The sequence below is a fragment of the Nelumbo lutea genome, chromosome 2, assembly GCF_056320005.1.
Source record: "Nelumbo lutea isolate HS-2025 chromosome 2, American lotus-T2T, whole genome shotgun sequence".
NCBI classification, from domain to species: Eukaryota; Viridiplantae; Streptophyta; class Magnoliopsida; order Proteales; family Nelumbonaceae; genus Nelumbo; species Nelumbo lutea.
Genome location: NC_142685.1, coordinates 109,147,596 through 109,171,124, shown reverse-complemented (window position 1 = coordinate 109,171,124; position 23,529 = coordinate 109,147,596). Strand labels below are relative to the sequence as shown.

General features: G+C 40.3%; 3 protein-coding genes and 1 pseudogene across 3 annotated transcripts; 3 read left to right on the top strand and 1 right to left on the bottom strand.

Annotated features, from left to right (window-relative positions):
- Positions 1–5,908: 5,908 nt before the first annotated feature.
- Positions 5,909–7,532, top strand: LOC148872679 (uncharacterized). Its single transcript, XM_088971804.1, has 2 exons — positions 5,909–6,048; positions 6,793–7,532. The coding sequence occupies exon 2, from the start codon at positions 6,841–6,843 to the stop codon at positions 7,252–7,254; it is 414 nt and encodes a 137-aa protein (XP_088827930.1). The 5' UTR covers positions 5,909–6,048; positions 6,793–6,840; the 3' UTR covers positions 7,255–7,532.
- An 8,516-nt stretch (positions 7,533–16,048) lies between these two features.
- On the bottom strand, positions 16,049–16,975 carry LOC148872678 (uncharacterized). Its single transcript, XM_088970158.1, has 2 exons — positions 16,592–16,975; positions 16,049–16,396 (listed from the first exon to the last, which is right to left on the bottom strand). Exons 1-2 carry the CDS (start codon positions 16,973–16,975, stop codon positions 16,049–16,051), a joined length of 732 nt encoding a protein of 243 aa, XP_088826284.1.
- On the top strand, positions 16,836–17,935 carry LOC148872677 (uncharacterized; annotated as a pseudogene).
- A 2,069-nt stretch (positions 17,936–20,004) lies between these two features.
- Positions 20,005–20,747, top strand: LOC148872676 (uncharacterized). The gene is made up of 2 exons (XM_088970157.1): positions 20,005–20,115; positions 20,400–20,747. Exons 1-2 carry the CDS (start codon positions 20,005–20,007, stop codon positions 20,745–20,747), a joined length of 459 nt encoding a protein of 152 aa, XP_088826283.1.
- The last annotated feature ends 2,782 nt before the right edge of the window (positions 20,748–23,529 follow it).

Here is a 23,529-nt window from a genome sequence, read left to right as displayed (position 1 = left end):
AAACTTTATAATTTTTTTTCACTCTCCATCCATTTTTTCAGGACCTGTTTCTCCTTTGCATTTTTTTTTTTTTGAAAATCTTTCTCCTTTGCAATTAAATGGCAGGAGTTAAAATTATCTATACTTCCATGTGGGAATAGCTCTCCAAGGCTTTTGTACTTTTTATCAACTAAAATGTCCCTCCTTTTGAATTTTTCCCTTTTCTATTGTGAGGGAAGAATCTGTAACTTTAATATTACTTTTTAATTCATTAAATTCTGTCTCATTAAGTCCCATATTTAAGGTATTAATTCCCATACTCTCTCATTGAATCCTATGTTTAAGGCATTTTTGTTTTTCATCATTAAATTCATTACTTAAATCCACTAGCAACTATTTTTAGTATAAAACCTATATTTTTAAAAATTACTTTAAAATAAAATTGATTCTTTTAAGTGTTGAATAGGCAATTCAACCATTTGGGTCATATAGGTGAAACCATGATGCCATAATTAAACACTAAAAATTTAAAAATAGACAAAACTACAAAAACAAAAAAAAATTATAGAAATATTTGGGCACATCTCTAGTATTATATATTATTCATCACACTAAACAAAACTAAGTATGATAAATATAGAGTATTTTTATGAAAATGGAGTACAAAATTTAAAACTAACCCAAAAATGAAACCATTTCCTATTTGAGTGGTAGGTTAGTCGTCTAACCATTTGAATAAATGGTTCAATCTGTGAGGTCATAGTTAAATAATAATTTTTTTAAATAGAAAATACAATGAAATGTGACAAATACAAAAAATAGAAAAATTTAGACACATTAAATACTACATATTAATCATATCAAACAAATATAAGTTCTATAAACAAGGTTTATATTTACTAAAACATGCAAGAATTATTTTCTTGCCTAGGTGGTGGGTCAATGGTCTAACCTTTTGAATCAAATGGATCAACTAAGGATGTCATAATTAAATAATAAATATTCTAAGAACAAGACAAAAACATTAAAATACAAAAAGATATGAAAAAGGTATAGAATTTTTGTAAAACAAACATTTGGGAACAACTTAATATTATATATTGATCATATTAAATAAAGATAAGTGTGAAAATAAGAACTATTTTACCAATGATGTTAATGGAATACAAAATTTAAAATTGACCGAAAGCAAAATAGTTTTTCCATCCCGGTGGATCAAATAGTTCAATTGCTAGGACAAATGGGTTAACAAATCTAGCATGCAGATTTGACCATGAAAACCAATGTTCTAAAAATATATTGGAACCACATTTCCATTTCATTCAAACAAGTAAGTTTGTGATGTCATAAGTTAAATAATAAAATAAAAATATAGAAAATATTATAAAAATTTATAGAACATTTAAACATGTCCTTAATATTATATATTTGTTACTTTAGACAAAAATGTGTGAAAATTAAAATTATATTAATGATGGAATGGCTAAAGTGCAAATCAATAAAAAACAAATACTAACGTCTTACCTATATCATGTTGAGTTAGTCAAACAAGTTAGCGATTCAACTAGTAAGGTCATTTGGTTGTTGACCAAATCTTTTTTATTTTCTTTTTTTGCAAAAAAAGGGTTTGAGTTGAAACATATTTAGAAAAGTTTCCAATTGATAGGTTAATCAATCCAATTACATTTAGTTCAACTACAAGTTTAAAACATTAATGAACTATAAGTAAGAAGATTTGAAGCCAAATTTTTAGATTGAAAGGCAATAAATCCATTGGTACACCATCCTTTGAGTACTTATCTTTGTTACATGGATTTTGAAATGAATAGTGAAATTATTATTATTATTATTTAAAATTGTTATATACACATGTAGTATACATTTTAATTATTGTTATCAGATTTGGACCTGAATGGATGGTAGGGTTGCAACTAAATCAGATTCTGATGCGATTTGAAATTGAAGTTGACTCAATGTTGTATTGGATTCAGATGTCATTTTATATCTTATTGAATCAAATCAGATCAGAAAAATGTGTTAGCCAGATACCTGATTTTGAATTTACATGATCGAATTGAATAAAATCAAATTTGAATTGGGATGATTGAAAACCCAATGAATTTGAATCAACTATATCTGAATTCAATTCAATACGTTTGCATTCTTAATAGTACAACTAGGAATGGGCAGCCAATACGGTTTTGAAAACGTTGACTGGGTCAATTTTACCTCAAGTAACCATGTTAATACCTATTATTACCTATCTATTGTATTTACTACTGTCTCAAACTTATTTTGATATAAAATACTTTGAAACTATCTGTGTTTTTTCTTTTTTATTTAAACAAATCAAATAGTTGAAATTAGGCGTCCCAACGAGGCAACCATTAATTCCACCCATGATCCAGTAACCAAAATGCTTTGCATTTGGTCCAAATGTGGCAAAATTGGTTTCGAATTCATTGACAAATATTGCTTTCCATGTTAAGGTGTTCTTAACCACCCTACCAAACTATACCATATTTGGTATGAGAAGATTTTCTAAACTCAACAAGAAGAGGACGACTTTCGGTGGATCAGCCCATTGATTTTTTCCAAAGATCAGTATCTCCAGTTGTGTTTGATTTGAAGGAAAAGGTAGGATCAGTATCTCCAGCTTTCGCTTTCTTTCTCTATCTTATCCTTCAAACAAAACACAGTCTTAATTAATTATTAATTACTTTTGGATGCTTAAGCATGTGTTTCATGTGATTGATGCATATTTTACTTTATGTCTTCTGCAGGTGGGTGGGGCTGGCATCTTTTGACCCTCTCAGATCTGTCCTACAGCCACTCCAACTTCTCTTTGGTCGGGTTCAATTCATTGCATATAAGCCATTTTCTCAGAAATCTGTACGAGAAATGCATCCATTCATATCTCTCTCTCTCATGTTTTAAGGTTTTATCTTTTTGTTGGGTGAGGGGAGGGCAACTTGTTTTCCCGATGAGGTTTCATGTAGACCCAGTAAAAAGTTGACCCAATTTGTAAACTCGACCCAATTCAACCTGAAAAAACAAGGTTAGCGTCTTATGTTTAGCTACTTGAATTTGAGAATGACGCAACCCGATTCAATCTGGAAAAAACTGGGTTGGGTTATAGGTGAATCCATTGACCCAGTTATTAGGTCTAATTGGATTATTTGTGCATTGTTAGAAGTTCCCACTCTTTAATTTTTACTATTTAGATTTTACTCTTTGAATTGTTAAATGTTCAAGTTATTTTATTTTATTTTTGAAATTTTAAGATTTATTCCTTTAATTTTATCATTTTCATGTATTTTTCTTTATTTCTAAAAAATCCAATTATTTTTTGGGATGACCTGAATTGACCCAATGGGTCAACCCTAACCCAAACATTTAGGGTTAGAGATTAGCAGTTGTTGAACAAACTCAAAATTCAATCCGAAGTGTGTTGACCCAACCCAAACCTGACCCACCCAAGCCAATTGCAAAGTCTAGTTTCATGTGACCTTGCTACAAACACAAATGTGTATAATGGGGGAAAATCTATGATGTTGGAAAGACATGGTATCAAAGGAGTATTAACCAATTAAAACCCACCTGCAAATTTTGATAAAATCCACCTAATTGATTGACACATTATGATATCGGTTGGTTGGTCACAAATTTTTCAGATATCATGTCTTTCTAGTATCATAGTCGAACCCATAAAATGGGCTACATAACCTTTTATGATTGGACATGCTAGTGTTCCATATACATAAAACCCACCTAAGAAAAAATACTGATGTATTCACTCATGATTGGTTATATAACCTGTTATACACATCTATGTTCGAAATAAACCTGATGCACACAACGGTGTAACTTATCCCCCAAACCCTTAAACCCCAAAATTGGTGAAGACAAGATTGGATCCCAAGTCTTACATCCGGCCAGAGACATTTTCAGAGTCAGTTGGCATCTTGAGTAGGAGCTGTAAGTTGGGTTGCCCAAGTTGAAGAATTTCAAATGGATTTAGTTTTGGGCCCGTTTAAAATTTGACAAATTCTAGGCCTGCTTATAAAATATAGGACTAGGGTTGGCCGACAGGTTTAACTAGGCCCTATTAGACCTATTCATTGGTTGGGCCAGGCTTTTGCTCTTCATTAACAAGAATTTTTCAGGCCCAAGCCCGAGCCCGGCCTGACCAATGGGCCTACAACTTGGGCCCGAGCCCAAAGCCCAACCTAACAGAGGTTGAAATGTAGGGCGACTAAGTTCACTGGTGGTGCGGTTGGCGCCAGTGCATGAGTTCGCCATCACTAATGTTTGAGTTCACTGGTTCTTGAGAATATGCAACAATGCATGAGAATGAGAACTACAAGATAGACAAGAGAGAGACGAATGGTGGAGAGAGAGAGAAGATTCACTGCCAGAGAGAGGGGCGATTGAGTTCACTAGTGGCGCGGCTGGTGCTGGTGCCTGAGTTCGCCGGTTCTTGAATCTTGAGAATATGTGAGTGCGTGCAAGTGAGAACTGTGAGAGAGACGAGAGAGAGAGAAGACTCACCGCCAGAGAGACGATGACCGGTGCCTGAGCTTGCTTGTCACCTCTGAGACTGAGAACAATGGCTGTTTGCTTGGATTTGTGCCAGTTATTGAGAGTGAGAATGAGGATAGAAAGATAAAAGATGAAAAGAGGGAATAGGAAAGGTTAATCGGCTAGGGTTTACAATAAAATACAAAATGTCAGGTTGGGTCAGGCTTTTGTGACAAATCCCGATCTCGGCCCGTAAAATAATCGGGCTTGGGCTTTTAGGCTCGAGGTCAAGCCCACGGGCTAAAGTTCATGTGCAAGCCCATCCGGGGAACCTAAAGCCAGATTTTGGCTTTTCTTGTTTATTTTTATTTTTTATTTTTTGTTTAAGAAGATTCCAGTGGGCTAGCTTTATATACAGCCTTGGTTAAGTGATTCTTCCATGTGCTTATGAGGCCCAGCCCATGACTAGACCCGGTTCACCAGGTCTTAAACCCGGCCTGACCTTAACTTCCCCATGGCAAATTGGAAAAGAATAATATTGTCATTTAATTATTTTTATTTCTTTTTATAATTGTTGTCATTTTCAAGTAGTTCAAATTTTGTAAGGATTATATCTCATATAAAATCAAAAATTAAAATATTAATCAATTCCAAAAAAGTTCATTTAAAAAGAAACACTGAAGCTCAAGAAGCAAAATAGCAATTTCACCCTTCACTAAGTTTGTAATTCTTCATTAATCGATGGAAAGATTGAAGGAGATTTTGGTAAACTCACAATACAGCTGGTTTCTGATTTTTAGTTTTTACCTCTTTCTTTCACTTTTGTTAATTTAGTACAAAAACGAGTCAATTACATTCCAAAATCATCAATACAAATTGAAATTACACATATATCCTTTACTTTCTTGAAAAGTTCAAGGAACTCCCTTATCTTCTTTAAAGTGTTTTTGACCTAATGCCAAATTGACTATAGAAATGAGAAATAAAAAAATATTTTCTAAAGAAAATTAATCATAAACTGAATATAATAATAAAATAAAGAAGACAAAAAACATTGTTTTAGGAACAGGGGAGGTGAGTGAACTTTTCTGAAAGCATTAGGGGTATTGTTGTAATTCACAATTTTATTTTATTTTTATAAGATACTGAATTTATTATTTATTTACAATAATAACAATATTCCTATGGAATCAATCGACAAATATCTCCTTACCTCTCTTTTCTGGTTTTCCCTTCTCTTTTCTCAGTCTTTTGCTATCTGGGTTGCTCTTAAAACTCAGATGGTGATTCATTTCTTCCGATCTCAAATTTCTTGCTAAACTCTATATCATACTGTATTGTTTTCTGATCTGTGTTCCCACTCTTTTCCTTTCCACAAATTATAGTTTTCACCAGGAAATCTGTGCATCTCTACTTCTACTCTAAAAACCATTGATAGGAAACAAAGACCTCTCTGTTTTGGGTTTTTAGAAGCATATTGTCTTTGCAAACAGATTCTGAGGAATGGGTTTTATGCGGGAGATGCAGCCAAGAGTAGCTCCATGTGAGGTCAGTTTCGTTTTTTAGTTGTTACTGATTTTCTTTTTGAACATTTGAATAAGACTGCAAGAGTTCAACGTTACAAATATTCGTTCATGTTTGATGGGCTTAGAATCCGGTTTCTGAAAGGCAATTTTTTTGATTAAGACTCCATGTGAGGTCGGTTTCTACTTTCTCTTTCCTGATGCGTTTCTCTTGATTATAAGTTTTGAAAGTTAAGTTGGCAATTTTCCATTTGCATCAAATCTCCTCAAAAGGTGTTATCTTTTTTCTGTTTTGGAATCGATTTTCATTCAGAGGGTCAGTGGGAAGTTCTGTTTTATTTGCAGAGACGATTCTTGAGTTGCGATTCTCAACCTTATTCTCTTCCTCCATTTTCCTTCCAAGTCTTGTTGGGGATCCGAGCTATTTATGGAAGGCAGTTATTTCATGTCTGTGCTATTCAATTCTAAATTAAACTTTTTTGTTGCTCAGTTCATTTTAGTTGATATGCCGTAGATGACGTTTTAAATTACATTATGAACTGCACCCGGCTTCTCTCCTTTCCTCTTTCCCTTCCCCACCCCATGAATTTTCTAATGTAGAATTTGAGAACTATGCTATTCATATTGTTGTGGGTGTTAATACTGACAGAACTCTTCTATATTGAGGTTTTTTGGTTGTCTTCCAATCTCTGTAGTTCACCTAAGCCTTATTGCAACTCATGCATTTTTGTTCAGTTGTACCTGACGGTCCATTTCTTTGTTCATGCAGAAATCATCCTTAGCTGTTTGAGCTTTTCTTTTGGGGCATTTTGGGATAATGGGTAGAGGCAGAGGAAAGGGGAAAAAAATGACTGTTGTTACAAATCATGAGGATCCTGGAAGTGGTGAAGAATCACTCCCTGCATACAAGAGAAGGGGAAGGCCTCAGAAACCATTGAAAGATGAAATCGACGAAGAAGTAATTGAGAAGATAGAGGAGGAGGATGGGGAGAATACTAAACCAGCGGTCTCGACCAAAGAGGTGAAAAGTCAAGCAATAACAGAGAACGGAAAGAAGAGGAAAAAGTATTCACAGACAAAAGAGAACTCTGATGCAGTCAAAGAGGAGAATGGTATTGGAAGCAGATTGAGCACCGACAACTCAATCAAATCCAATGGTTATCGACTGAATGGAAACAGGCGTAAAAGCAAGCCTAGGCGTGCTGCTGAAGCTGGCGTTGAGTGTAAGTGAGATTCGGTTATTCATGTGATGGGTTTCTTCTTTTTCTCTCACCAGATAAATTACATGTCTGGGAGCGAAACGATGTTGGTGCATCTCTGTTTTGGTATTTTGTTTTTTTGGCCTTCTTTTTAAATTTTCTGATTTTCCTGTTCCTTGTTTATGAATGATTTTATCTGGGAGATTTGGAACAGGCTATACTGCTTTGTAATCTTCCATGATGCTACTAGTTCTATTTCACCAGTTCTTTTCATATAATATCTACTTTATGTGGCTTGCATAATCAAAAACTTCTTTTTCTTTTCCAACTGCCTCATCATATTTGCTGATGGGGTTTTACTCCTTTATTGATCTATTTAAAAATATGGTTATGTTGATACCATCATTATTACATGCAGTTGTTCTACTCTGCATCTTCTGGATGTACCCATAAACCAATCCATTCTGGGATTTACTGTGAAATATGGTTATGTTGATACCATCATTATTACATGCAGTTGTTCTACTCTGCATCTTCTGGATGTACCCATAAACCAATCCATTCTGGGATTTACTGTGAAACATGTGTTTGTATTATATCTGAACCATTTAATGCTTTTATTTTATCCTGAACCATAGGAGCATGCTATGCTTATAAGTTCCAGTTGTCAGGTTGCTAACAACTTAGGTGTTAGCAAAATCGCTTCTGTTTTATTAGGCAAACATCAATTTCAGAGTTTCTGTCTTTGCAGTTTCTTTACTGCTTGCTTAATGATTTCAAAATATTATCTAGTGTAGCCTATTTGGTGACATGATGACTAGTTATCTTGGCCTCCCTAGATGATGGACTGACTAGTCAGTGCCTAGCATTGAATAGCTTACCCAAAAAGATATATTCCAAATTTCTGATAACGATGCAGTCTCATGTCTAAGTTATAGGTAGATAAATAGATGGATGCATAGTCCCTGGTTTCATACCAACCACCCCTAATTGGAAGATGTTAAAAAAATCTACTTCCACTATGCCTCTTATTTTTTAGGGCTTATTTCTATTATGTAGCCTCTTGCCATATTTCAACATAGATGTTTAAAGCATTTGGCATACATATACCAATATGAAGGCCATAAATGATGCTATTCTAAAGGACAGAGATAAGAATAAACAGATACAAGTTAAAAATAACTTTGTACCCAACTAGGGAGAATAGTTGATTTTGATTGAGGTAACCTGGTTGATACTTTGGGCCTATTTGTTTGCTCTGACATTTGGCGTTGGAAAGTGCAATAATTACATTAAGAGGTATACTGATATTGGCGAACTTTTCTTTCCTCTAACATTTGTTTTTACTTTTCTTGTTTTTTTCTTATCTAACTCAGAAGGTGGACAAAATTTCTGGCTTTGGTACTTTGAAACCAAAAAGTTAGAGTCATATTCTATCATAATTTGTTTTTCCATCACTCTCTCCACAGTATCATAATATGACTTGTATACTTGATTCTGGTAGTTGCAACATTTTTTATCTTCTTTTAATATGTTTCCATGCAGGGGCTATGATAATTTTGTCTATTCATCTAGGGTTTTTGTTTTGTTTATAGTATTGCTAAAAGGTAGGCCAACAATGACCATCAAAATTTCTATTAGAGATTCTTAAACCTTCATTTTGTTCATGCTTTTAAATTTCATATGGATCCCAAAATATCAAGATTTCATTCCATTATTGCGAGGTATAGGGATGAATAACAAGGACAAAAAAATTACTTTGGAATTAAAATCTGAGGTAGTCCTGAGTCTTATGGTTTTTATAGATTTTAGAATGGGTTTTAGTCTTCATGCTGAAACTCATTGTAGATTACCCCCACAGAAAGAGAATAAAGTGGGGGGAAATTTAAACTAGTGTTTTAAAAGGCATGGGAGCGTATGCCTGGAGGTTTTGTTGGGAAAATGTCTGTAATGGTTTCCCAAGGAGACAGGTGCTTTGTGGTATTTAAGGTTTAAAATGTCGGTGTTGGTGGAAATGTCAATCAATCCAAATATAAGAAACACGTCAAAAATGTTGGGAATGCCATATGGAAATATTGTAAAAATTATAGACATGGTGGAAACATTGTAAAATATGCAAAGTTTAAACATGGAAAACCTAAATGGTTGTAATAGTCAGCCAAATAATCTATTACACAAACAAAAAACTTAATATTTAACTTCATGCTTGAAATGAACATTGAGCTAGCTCAAAGTGGTAATCATGTAAGTTAGACGGGCAATGACATTGTTACTCCACATTGGATTAAATTAAAATGATAATCTGAATATTACACTAATAGGGTGCATTCATCCATTAGATTCATTCCATTCCCAGCACAGATACAAGATTTACAATGGTGTCCAAAACAACTGCTGCCTATATACACCTTGCTTTGCAAGAGTGTCGGCCATTCCATTTGCTATCTTTCTAATCCACTTGAAAGTTATGTTGAGCTCCTGTGTGATGCTCTCTATTTCCCTTAAATCATGCCTATAAATCCATTATAAAGAAGTGTTCATTGGCTGATTCTTGGAGGTTACCAGAAGAGTTTAGCAGCTGTTCGAAGACTTGGCACGGCTTTCAGAGTATTGGTAATCAGGAAGAATCAGAGAAGGCTAGGGTTCAGGCAACTTTGGAAGGTAGGAACAAAATTCTCTGGGTAAGTCTTATTTATTTTCTAGAGATTGCTATCAGTCAAGATGGGTTGGACCTATCCAGAAGGAGCGACCGAACTGTTTTTAGGGTTTTCTAGCAGAGGTGATTTATTCTAGGGTTTCACATTGATCCTACGGCAAGACCTAACTGTGAACCCCTTGGAAAGTGCAACTGAGCACCTATTTCAGACCTATGATTAAAATCCTAATTCTGTTCCAGCATCTCCATTGCTCTCTAAGCTGGTTTCAAACCTGTCTCTTGGTTCCGAGCTCTTTTAGGGGGTGAAAACTTCTACGGATTGCTTAGTATTGTGATTGCCGATTGGTTTCATATCAGATTTACACCGGTTTCATGCATATACTGTGATTGCCGATTGGTTTCAGATCATACCCGCACTAGCTTCATGCATATACCATGATTACAGATTGGTTTCAGATCAGACCTGCATTGATTCCATACTGATTTCTGATTGTGATCGACTGTTCAAGTGCTGTTTTCTGTTGTAATAACCCTAATAGTTCGTAACTACTGATTCTTGACCAAGAATGGAGTTTAAAAATCAGGGAGAAGGTAGTTTTGGGAACAACAGTTATGGTAGTGTATTTGAAACCCAGTTTCAGATTACAACTGTGAGATTTGACGGGTCAAACTACTTGGAATGGACCCAATCAGCCATGATGGCTATTGGGGGAAGGGGAAAACTAGGTTACCTCTTGGGAGATGTGAAAGAACCTTCCAAGGAGGATCCAATGTATACCAAGTGGGTTCAAGAGAACTACTTGGTTATGACATGGCTGTGTAACTCTATATAGTCACATATAAGCCGAAATTACTTGTGGGCAAAGACAACCAAGGAGATATGGGATGTTATGAAAGAAACCTATTCCCAACCCCTTAATGTTGCCAGAGCCTATGAACTGAAGTGTGAAATGAATAGTCTTAAACAAGGAGAGAAACTAGTTTCTGTCTACTTCTCTACCTTGAAATCCCTGTGGCATGAAATTGATCATCTAGAGACTCTTGAGTGGGAAAGTCCCAAAGATGCACAGACTTATAGGAAGCAAGTTGAGATGAATAGGGTATTTGAATTTCTGGCTGGCCTGAATTCAGATTATGACATTGTGAGGCAACAGATACTGACTAGAGATAGTGTGACCTTCTCTCAAGCATACTCCCTGGTGCATAGTGAAGAGACCAGGAGGAAAGTTATGATGCAACCTCATCCCTTTTCCTTAGCCCTGGCAGCTGTTAAACCTAAGTCAGGGGGTGATACAGAAAGGGACAAGAAGGAAGACAAACGGGATCTGATATGTGAATATTGCACGAAACCCAAGCATACAAAAGATACTTGTTGGAAGCTGCACCCTCATTTGGTCCCAGCAAAACTGAGAAATAAGAAGGGTAATGCTCATGTGGCTGTGAATACTGATTCAACATCCTCGTCAGGCACAAAAGGCACACCCCTAGAGATTTTAGCCACGGTTCGGGCTGCCCTAATACAGTTGGAAAAGGAAGTTGGGAGTTCAGCTCAGCCATCTCAATCACCATCAGCCCCTGCCACATCTGCATTTGCACATTCAGGTACTCGAGCCTCAGCATACCATGTTTCATCTCTAGGTAATACTAAACATTGTTGGGTAATAGATTTAGGTGCATCTGACCATATGACTAACTTGCCATCTTTGTTCACTATATATCAGTTATCCTCTGGTAGAGATAAAGTATCCATTGCTGATGGCTCTCTTGTTCCCATTTCTGACAAGGGTGACATCAAGTTATCTGATACCATATATTTATCTTCTGTCTTGCATGTTCCTAAGCTTGATGCTAACATGCTTTCAGTCAGTAGTATTACCAAACATATGAACTGTTTAGTAACTTTTTTCCCTGACCGAGCTTTTTAGGATTTGGAGACGAGGAAGGTGATTGGGATTGGCCGTGAGACGAATGAGATCTATCTGCTCGGAGAGAGTTCTCGTTGGGAAGAGCCAGTGGATAAGAAGTCCTTTGTTTCTCTGTTTGTGAGCCCGGTTATACTTTGGCATAATCGATTAGGTCATTTATCTTTCCGGTCTTTGAAGAGTCTGTTTTCTGCTTTATTTGAATCTGTTGAGATGTGAGAGTTGTGAGTTTGCCAAACATTGTAGAACACCTTATTCTTTGAGTAATAAAAGGAATAATAATTCTTTTGATATTGTGCATACTGATGTTTGGGGGCCATATCACATCCCTTTTATGGGTGGGTACTGATATTTTCTGTTGTTTGTTGATGACTATACCTGGTTTTCTTGGGTCTATCTAATGCGTTCTCGAGATGAGGTTCCCACTCTGACACAAAACTTTCATCAGATGATTCTAACCCAGTTTGGGGCCAAAATCAAAGTTCTCAGACCCGATAATGCAAAGGAATACTTTGCTAAACCATTAACTTTACCTCCTTAATCATGGGGTTATTCACCAGAGCACTTGTCCTCATACACCACAGCAGAATGGGATTGCCGAAAGGAAGAATAGGCACATCTTGGAGGTGGCTAGAAGCATTATGTTTACTTCCAATGTACCTATTCACTTCTGGGGTGATGCTATCCTCATGGCACTATATCTCATTAATCGGGTTCCTTCCCGGGTCCTTGATATGAAACCCCCTTTTACACTTCCTATACCCAGACAAGGAGTTGTTTACTATTCCTCTTAAAACCTTTGGTTGTACCTGCTTCGTTTAGCTACTCGGGCCCCATCATTCCAAGTTTGACCCTAAGGCCTGCAAATGCATTTTCCTCGGTTATGCACAAACTCAAAAGGGTTATTACTGCTATGATCCTGTTTCTGGGAGGAAGTTTGTCTCCATGGATGTCATCTTCTTTGAGGAGACACCCTATTATCCTAGGGTTTCTCCTCAGGGGGAGAGTAGTGAGAGTGGGGATTTGGGTCTTTTTCCTTAGGGGGAGCGCAGTGAGAGTGGAATTAACACATCTGAGGATGTTCCTTTACCTATTCCATTGGGTGATGAAGGCTGTAATGGTGAGGGTGGTCAGAGGGATTAGGAGATGAAAGTCTATCACAGGTGATGCAGGCAGGTTGATCCCGGTCATCGGCAGTACAGGCCAGCTCCAATTCCTTCTACGGCTCCAGATCCAGGTATTACAGTCCCAAGGCCCACTGAGACACCTTCCACTGTTGCCACTTCCCCTCCTGCGGATAACCTTGACCTCCTTATTGTCGTCCGTAAAGGGAAACGACATTGCACCACATCTACAACTCACTGCATTTCTCAATTTTTATCCTATGATCACCTATCTCCCTCTTACAGGTCCTATCTCACTTCCATTGCCAATGTTCCTATTCCCAGAACAGTGCAAGAAGCCTTATCAGTTCCAAAGTGGAAAGATGCTGTGCAAGTTGGAATGGATGCCCTGTTGAAAAATAGCACTTGGGAGCTAGTTGACCTACTCAAAGGAAAGAAGCCAATTGGATGTAGATGGGTATTTATTGTGAAGCATAATGCTGATGGCTCCATTGAAAGGTACAAACCCCGGCTGGTTGCAAAGGGGTTCACCTAGACTTATGGTATAGGCTATTTGGAGACCTTTTCCCCAGTAGCCAAGATGACCACCATCCGAGTTCTATTATCCCTTGTAGCAAGTTATTCTTGACCCTTGTTCCAGATGGATGTTAAAAATGTTTTTCTGAATGGAGACTTACAGGAAGAGGTCTACATATAGTTGCCTCCTGGATTCTATGATACAAAGACAGGTAAGAAGGTTTGCTGACTGAATAAGGCATTGTATGGATTAAAGCAGTCACCTAGAACTTTGTTTGATAAATTCAGACTAACCCTTGGAAAATTCGGTTATGTACAGGCCCAATCAGATCATACACTGTTCATTAAAAGGGTGGACTCCTCTGTGACCTTGCTTGCTGTATATGTGGATGATATTGTAGTGACAAGAAATAATAGTAGTGAGATTGAGTCCCTCAAACTGCTCCTTCATCAAGAGTTTGAGGTGAAAGATCTTGGTGCACTACGGTACTTTTTGGGTATTGAGGTTGCTAGATCTAAACAAGGGATCTTTATCTCAGAGAAAATATGTTCTAGATCTGTTGGCGGAAACTGGAAAGTTAGGTGTCAAGCCTGTTGATAAACCCATTGAACAGAATCACAAGATCAGTGTAGAGGGTGGGGAGCCTCTTGAAGACAAAGTTCTGTTCCAATGGTTGGTTGGAAAGCTCCTATATCTCTGCCTCACTTGGCCAGATATCAGTTATACAGTTAGTGTTGTCAGCTAGTACATGCATTCCCCTAGAACTACTCATCTTCTTGCGGCAAAGAAAATATTAGCATACTTGAAGAGATGCCCGGGTAGGGGTATACTGTTCAAGAATGATAATCACATGAAGGTGGAGGTCTATACAGATGCTGATTGGGCTGGGAGTGCTGATGACAGGAGGTATATCTCTGGATATTGTGCCCTTGTGGGAGGTAACCTTGTCTCTTGGAGGAGTAAAAACAAAGTGTTGTTTCCCGCTCTAGTGCTAAAGCTGAATATAGGTCAATGGCTAACGGAGTGGCTGAAATCCTATGGCTGAGATCACTACTTGAAGAGTTGGGTATTGATTATGAGAAGCCCCTGATGTTGTATTGTGATAATCAGGCGGCTATTAATATAGCTCACAATCCGGTGCAGCATGACAAAACTAAGCGTATCGAAGTTGATCGACATTTTGCTTGAGAGAGGGTCTCATCACAGGAAGTGTCTCCTGTATATCACATCCAACATGCAGCTCGCAGATATATTAACCAAGGCTGTACCAAGGAAGAAGTTAGAGGCAGACCTATCCAAGTTGGGAATGATAAATATCTATTCCCAACTTGAGGGGGAGTGTAGAGAACACTGATGTGGGATCACAACTGTGGTTCCCACTGTGTTCGTAGGACAGTATGTGCAATTATTTGTTTGTCATGTTAGTGTTAGTTGGTGGTCAGTTTGTTATTTCAGTTTGTTATTTGCTTTATTTGTCATGTAAGTATTAAGGACAGATTTGTCCTTTCCTCTATGTACTGAATATAACCTATAAATACTAAGAGAGTGGCGGCGGCAGATCAATTTGAGAATCTGTCCCTTCTTTCAAACCCGTGTTCTCTTGTTCTTCTCCTTTTTTTATTCTTTTCCTTACTTTTCTTCTACCTTTTCTGATGGAGCACGATCCGGCCGGTCTTAGCTGTCCGCTGCCTTGCTTCCGAACGGGGTAGCGGGGAACCTGAAACGGAGGAAATGGAGAAGCTCCGGGGGGAACCCGGTGTAGAGGCTCCGAAGCTCAAGTTAGAATCCTTCAAAAGCAAGGTAATACCAGATAGCGCAAAGTTTGCATACCTCCGTTGTCGGGGGGCAGGGGGCTCTTATAGTCACTTCGTGCACTCGTCCCGGGGCCCTTGTCAGGTCAAGTATGATTACCCTTGTGCTTGTCAATTCAGCCGTCGTCCTTTCTGCTGAGACAGAACCGTCACTGCCTAACCGTCATCTAACCGGAGATGGCGGTGTCAGTGGCGGTGGCAGGTGGCCGTTTAGGGTGCTACCGCCAAACGTCAGATCTCAGTCAGGCGCGGCGCCCTTGGGCACGAACTTCCATAGTGTCAGGCGTGGTACGACTTGTTTGGTTTTGGTGCCAAGTGATGCGAAGTGCTGAGCGAGGCGGTCTTGAGCTCGGAGGTATCTATAGGGCAGGTCAGTTCGGTGAAGTGTATCCCGAGCTATTACAAGGTGGGTCGGTTCGGCGAAGTGTATCCCGAGCTGTTACAAGGTGGGTCAGTTCGGCGAAGTGTATCCCGAGCTGTTACAAGGTTAGTTTGGCAAGTATAACCCGAGCTGTTACAAGGTGGGTCAGTTCGGCGGAGTGTATCCCGAGCTGTTACAAGGTTAGTTCGGCGAAGTGTATCCCGAGCTGTTACAAGGTGGGTCAGTTTGGGCCCCCGGTAGGGAGTTCAATCCGCTCGTGTCCCCTTCCCACCTAGGCTTGGCCCCTTTTGCCGAGCTGTTGTTTCTGCCACGTGTCACGTAATAGAGAGGTCGGGCCAAATCTTCCTTCATTATTTTCTAATCTGAAATCCATTAGGATTCAAGGCTGATTGTAGTCTTGATCGCCTACCTTTTCTAACAACGCGAAGGTCGCAGGTTCAGGACATTGGTGACAACAGGCACGTTGTCAGCAGAATAGGGGTACAACTTGATGAGAGCCAGAGCATCCTCAAGGACAGAAAGGTCGGTCTTGCCGTCACAAGCCTCGTACATCGGGCACACGGTCTGCAGCAATGTCTTGTAGCTGTTGGCAGCCCTCACCTCTAACTCGACCGTAGGCAGTCGTGATGCAGCAGGACCAACCCCCGCCTTAACCAACATTTTTGGCGTATTCTCACAGTATGCTAGCTCGTGCTTGATGGAGATGTTCACGGGGTGGCAGCTCTTATGCCATAAGGCATCCCTTATCAGGTCTTGATCCTCCTGGAACCATGAAGCAACACTCTCAAACTTCTAGTATGTCCACTCCATGACATCGAAGGCACGCCTTGACTGGGTCTTGGCGTCGCTCAGGTAGTGGTGTCCAGTCATGATTAGCTTGTACCCCTAGACGGGCAGCACACCGATTGCGGACATGTGTGCGATTGCCACCACCGCTTTCTCTTGGTCAGTCAGTACCAGCGGTGTGGTCAGGACGTCCTTGTCTACGCAACGTGCTGCGCGACCCACTGACAAGGAGAGGCCTGCTCCTTCAGTGTACCTTGCCTGAACGGTTGACTCGGCAGACTCCTCGAAAATCAGGTCATTGGCAGTTATGCGATAGAGCTCTGTAGTAACTGCACACACCACGCCCAGGATGATGGCAACCTTGCGCATCTGGGCATCAGTCATGCCCTGCGGCCTGTGGGTAGCCAAACCTGCCTGTGCGACCCTGATAAAGGTGGGAGTTCGGCTAATTGCATTGTTGGGGTTCACGTTTGTGATGGGTCTCCAGTGGTATGCTGCGGGGATTGTCGGCTTGATCAACAGAGAGCGTGCTTCACTTAGGTCCCCGTTTCTCATGTTGAACGTCACGAGCTATGTGGTTGGGCCAACGTCATCGTTGATGATGAGCGGCTCCCATTCTTTGATTGGCACTTCGGTAGCGGCCATGACTATCGTTAACAAACTAAGCTAAAAACTTTAGATCTTGAACTATAATAAACCAAACAGTGTCCTAACGAAATAGTCAAAACGCCATTTGGTTATTTTTATCTGTATTGTAACCTTGACATACGCAGGCACACTGGCAGGTCGCGAGACATGACTGATGCCCAGATGCACAAGGTTGCCATCATCCTGGGCGTGGTACGTGCAGTTACTACAGAGCTCTATCGCATAACCGCCAACGACCTGATTCCCAGGGAGTCTGTTGAGTCAACCGGTCAGGCAAGGTACACCGAAGGAGCAAGCCTCTCCCTGTCAGTGGGCCGCGTAGCACGTGGCGCATACAAGGACGTCCTGACCGCACCGCTGGTACTGACTGACCAAGAGAAAGCGGTGGTGGCACCCGCACACATGTCCGCAATCGGTGTGTTGCCCGTCCAGGGGTACTCGCTAATAATGACCGGACACCACTACCTGAGCGACGCCAAGACCCATTCAAGGTGTGCCTTCGATGTCATGGAGTGGACATAATAGAAGTCTGAGAGTGTTGCTTCATAGTTCCAGGAGGATCAAGACCTAATAAGGAATGCCTTATAGCATAAGAACTGCCACCCTGTGAACATCTCCATCAAGCACGAGCTAGCATACAGTGAGAATACACCAAAAATGTTGGTTAAGGCAGGGGATGGTCCTGCTGCGTCACGACTGCCTACGGTCGAGTCAGAGGTGAGGGCTACCAACAGCTACAAGACACCGATGCAGACCGTGCGCCCTATGTATGAGGCTTGTGGCGGCAAGACCGACCTTTCTGTCCTTGAGGATGCTCTGGCTCTCATCAAGTTATACCCTATTCTGCTGACAACACTAACTGCATAACTGATATCTATCCCTCCTTTCAAACCTTTGTGTTCTCCTATTCTTCTCTCTTTTCTTCTTTTCCTTACTTTTCTTCTACCTTTTCTAATCTGTAATCCATTAGGATTCAAGGTTGATACCAATTAGGCGATCAAGACTACAATCAGCCTTGAAAATCCTAATGAATTACAGATTAGAAAAGGTAGAAGAAAAGCAAGGAAAAGAAGTAAAGAGAGGAGAAGAACAGGAGAACACAAAGGTTTGAAAGGAGGGACAGATATCAGTTATGCAGTTAGCGTTGTCAGCAGAATAGGGGTACAACTTGATGAGAGCCAGAGCATCCTCAAGAACAGAAAGGTCGGTCTTGCCGCCACAAGCCTCATACATAGGGCTTGAATCCTAATGGATTACAGATTAGAAAAGGTAGAAGAAAAGTAAGGAAAAGAAGAAAAGAGAGAAGAATAGGAGAACACAAAGGTTTGAAAGGAGGGATAGATATCAGTTATGCAGTTAGCGTTGTCAGCATAATAGGGTATAACTTGATGAGAGCCAGAGCATCCTCAAGGACAGAAAGGTCGGTCTTGCCGCCACAAGCCTCATACATAGGGCGCACGGTCTGCATCGGTGTCTTGTAGCTGTTGGTAGCCCTCACCTCTGACTCGACCGTAGGCAGTCGTGACGCAGCAGGACCATCCCCTGCCTTAACCAACATTTTTGGTGTATTCTCACTGTATGCTAGCTCGTGCTTGATGGAGATGTTCACGGGGTGGCAGTTCTTATGCCATAAGGCATTCCTTATTAGGTCTTGATCCTCCTGGAACTATGAAGCAACACTCTCAGACTTCTATTATGTCCACTCCATGACATCGAAGGCACGCCTTGACTGAGTCTTGGCGTCGCTCAGGTAGTGGTGTCCAGTCATTATTAGCGAGTACCCCTGGACGGGCAACACACCGATTGTGGACATGCGTGTGGCTGCCACCAACGCTTTCTCTTGGTTAGTCAGTACCAGCGGTGTGGTCAGGACGTCCTTGTATGCGCCACGTGCTGCGCGGCCCACTGACAGGGAGAGGTCTGCTCCTTCGGTGTACCTTGCCTGACCGGTTGACTCGATAGACTCCCCGGGAATCAGGTCGTTGGCAGTTATGCGATAGAGCTCTGTAGTAATTACACACACCACACCGTGGGCTTAAGCTCGGCCCGCAATAAATTCGAGCCGAGCTCTCGATTTGCCAAAATAGCCCGGTCTGAGCCCGTCCCGGCCCGACCTATAAATAAACCTAAAAACCCTAGCTGAATACCCCTCTTTTTTTCACCTCTTTCCCTTCTTTTTCCAACCAAATTCTTCTTCTCCACATCCTCTTTCCCTTCTTTATATATATTTTTTAATATAAATAAATTTTGAATTTATATATATTTTTAATGTAAATAAATTCTGATTTATAATTGAATAGGGAAAATTTCTAATTTTTTTATTAGGTCAGGCTTCGGGCTTTTTATTAGGACTGGGCCCGGGCCCAAGTTGTAGGCCCGTTGGTCGGGCCGGGCTCGGGCTCGGGCTCGGGCCTAACATATTTCTGTTAATGAAGAGTAAAAGCCCCTCCCGAGCCCGGCCCGACCCATTAACAGGTCTACCCAGGATGATGGCAACCTTGCGCACCCATCAGTCATGTCCCGCGACCTGCCAGTGTGCCTGCGTATGTCAAGGTTCCAATACAGATAAAAATAATCAAATGGCATTACTGACTATTTCGTCAGGACACTGTTTGGTTTATTATAGTTCAAGATCTAAAGTTTTTAGCTTAGTTTGTTAATGATAGTCATGGCCGCTACCGAAGTGCCAATCGAGGAATGGGAGCCGCTCATCATCAACGATGACGTTGGCCCGATCACACAGTTCGTGACGTTCAACATGAGAAACAGGGACCTAAGTGAAGCACGCTCTCTGTTGATCAAGCCGACAATCCCCGCGGCGTACCACTGGAGGCCCATCGCAAACCTGAACCTCAACGACGCAATTAGCCAAACTCCTGCCTTTCTCAGGGTCGCACAGGCGGGTTTGGCTACCCACAGGCCGTAGGGCATGACTGATGCGCAAGGTTGCCATCATCCTGGGCATGGTGCGTGCAGTTACTACAGAGCTCTATCGCATAACCGCCAACGACCTAATTCCTAGGGAGTTTGCCGAGTTAACCGTTCAGGCAAGGTACACTGAAGGAGCAGGCCTCTCTCCCTGTCAGTGGGCTGCGCAGCACGTTGCGTAGACAAGGACGTCCTTACCGCATTGCTGGTACTGACTGACCAAGAGAAAGCGGTGGTGGCAGTCGCACACATGTCCGCAATCGGTGTGCTGCCCGTCTAGGGGTACAAGCTAATCATGACTGGACACCACTACCTGAGCGACGCCAAGACCCAGTCAAGGCGTGCCTTCGATGTCATGGAGTGGACATACTAGAAGTTTGAGAGTGTTGCTTCATGGTTCCAGGAGGATCAAGACCTGACAAGGGATGCCTTATGGCATAAGAGCTGCCACCCCGTGAACATCTCCATCAAGCATGAGCTAGCATACAGTGAGAATACGCCAAAAATGTTGGTTAAGGTGGGGGCTGGTCCTGCTGCGTCACGACTGCCTGCGGTCGAGTCAGAGGTGAGGGTTGCCAATAGCTACAAGACACTGCTGCAGACCGTGCGCCCGATGTACGAGGCTTGTGGCGGCAAGAATCACCTTTCTGTCCTTGAGGATGCTCTGGCTCTCATCAAGTTGTACCCCTATTCTGCTGACAACGCGCCTGCTGTCACCAATGTCCTGAACCTGCGACCTTCGCGTTATTAGAAAAGGTAGGCTATCAAGACTACAATCAGCCTTGAATCCTAATGGATTTGAGATTAGAAAAGGTAGAAGAAAAGTAAGGAAAAAAAGAAAAAAGAGGAGAAGAACAGGAGAACACAAAGGTTTGAAAGGAGGGACAAATTCTGAAATTGATCTGCTGCTGCCACTCTTAGTATTTATAGGTTATGTTCAATACATAGAGGAAATGACAGATCTGCCCTTAATACTTATATGACAAATAAAGCAAATAACAAACTGAAATAACAAGCTGACCACCAACTTACACTAACATGACTGAAACAAATAATTGCACATACTGTCCTATGAACATAGTGGGGACCACAGCTGTGGGGCCCACATCAGTGTTCTCTACAATATTTTATGAAATGATAAAAGTAGCATAGGCACACATTTTCAAATTATTATCATGTTCCAAATCACTAAACAAAGCTATGAAACTAAGGTTATACACAAACGAATACTGCCCTGTAAACTTCAAAATTTGAAGCTTTAGGATAGAATGAGTTAAAGCAAAATTTAAACATGGAAAACCTAAATGGTTGTAATAGTCAGCCAAATAATCTATTACACAAACAAAAACTAATATTTAACTTCATGCTTGAAATGAACATTGAGCTAGCTCAAAGTGGTAATCATGTAAATTAGACGGGCAATGGCATTGTTGCTCAACATTGGATTAAATTAAAATGAAAATCTGAATATTACACTAACAGGGTGCATTCATCCATTAGATTCATTCCATTCCCAGCACAGATATAAGATTTACAATGGTGTCCAAAAACAGCTGCTGCCTATATACACTTTGCTTTGCAAGAGTGTCGGCCATTCCATTTGCTATCTTTCTAATTCACTTGAAAGTTATGTTGAGCTCCTGTGTGATGCTCTCTATTTCCCAAGAAATTATCAGCTTTGAATCTCCCTCTACTTTCAAAAGCTGAAATCTTGATTGTTTAACAATTCTTAACCCTTGTAGTAGTGCCATTAGTTCAGCCTTTAGTGAATCTCCCAACCCAAAGGTCCTAATAAAATGCCCAACACTTTTCCTGTGCAGTCCCTAAATACTCTTCCAATACCAGCCATTCTCATACTTCCCATGGAACTCCCATCAAAATTTAGCTTTATTTTATTAGCGGATGGGGGTAACCACTCCATAAATGCCTTTTCTTTGGAAGAAGATGCCACTTCAGTCCATGCCCTTAGAATATCATTTACTGACAATTCTTTGAACAAATCAAGTGTCTTTATCCAATGTGCAGTTCTGATTTTTATAGTTTCAAACAATTCCTCTTTCGATCTACTCTTCTCATTGAATATCCTCCCATTCCTTTCCTCCCAAATAGTTCATGTATTGCAGCCCTAATTGCTTTCCACATAATTCTTCCTCTCTTCCTTGGTTGCCTTAGGAAGCTTAGGCTGAAAAGGCTTGCTACATTCTGCGAAGGAGACCACCTGCAACCAAAAAGGGAACAACAGAGGTCCCAAACACAAAGCCCAAAAGGGCAAGAAAGCAATAAATGAGATATGGATTCACCGTTTGCAAGGAAAAGGAAGCACAAGTGAGGCGATAAGCATTTGTTTGGCCTTCTTTTTTGAAGCATATCACTAGTGTTTACCTTTCCAAGATAGACTTCCCAACATAGAACCTTAGTTTTTGGTGGGATAGGCTTGCTCCAATTCTCTTTCATAGGGAAATTCTCACTCATATTGTTGGGCTGCAAGCGAGAACTAAGTAAGCACAAATAAAAACCCTATTAGGTGTACTAGGCCACACTCCAGTGTCCTCCATTGATTGATCCAGAAAAGCTAGCCAAAGTTTGTTCAGCAATTGAATAAGTGGCTCACACTCATTATCCCTTAGATCCCTTCTAAAACCTAAATCCCAATTCACCCATAAAGAAGAGAAAGCAACAAACTTCAGCTAATTCAAAAGGTGGAGGCATGGAAGGTTCAAATTCAAACAAATGGTTAGAATTTACATTAGTAACTGGAAATTCTCTCTTTTTTCCTTTTCAGATTCTGCATATACTTTAATATCAAACTTGTCTGGGCCTCCACATTCAGGAGGTAGTTACCTAACTGTGCTGTGTTGTCATTCAATCACCCTTGTTATCCATTAGGGCTAAGCCAAACTAACATGCAAAGAAAATTAGAAACATCAGGGATGAGAATCAACGTATAATTTTGGAGATGAAGTGACTTCAATGTGGTTTTTTTTTTATAATTAACAGAACTGATTGTTGTATTCAATTCAAAAGAAAACTCCAACTACCCTAATGTTGAGTATTAGGCAAAATGTGACTTCTTTCATCATTCTCAGTTCAGAAGTCCATAGTGACAGAAATTGAGGTAGATATTGCCCATAGAATTAGTGTGTTGTGGACAAAACGGTGAGGTGTGTTGAGAGCGTTTTGTGATCAGAGAATACGAATCAAGCTAAAAGGAAAATCTTACAAGACAGCTTCAAGATCTGCAATGTTGTATAGAGAAGGATTTTGGGCAATCAAAAAGTAGCATGTATAAAAATAATACAGTTAGCAAAAGGAAAAGAATTGGTGTAATGGAGATGCAAATACTGATGAGTGATAAAATCATAAAGAATAGGATTTGAATGAGTGGCTGAGCACATCTATGGGAACCTAGGAGTAGCTGTGTTTGGTGATAGAATGGCAGAGAAGGCTTGGTCTGGGCATATACATTGAAGAGCACCTATTGCACCGGTAAGATAAAGTTATTTGTTGGAAGTTAAAGGGTTTTGCACATAGGG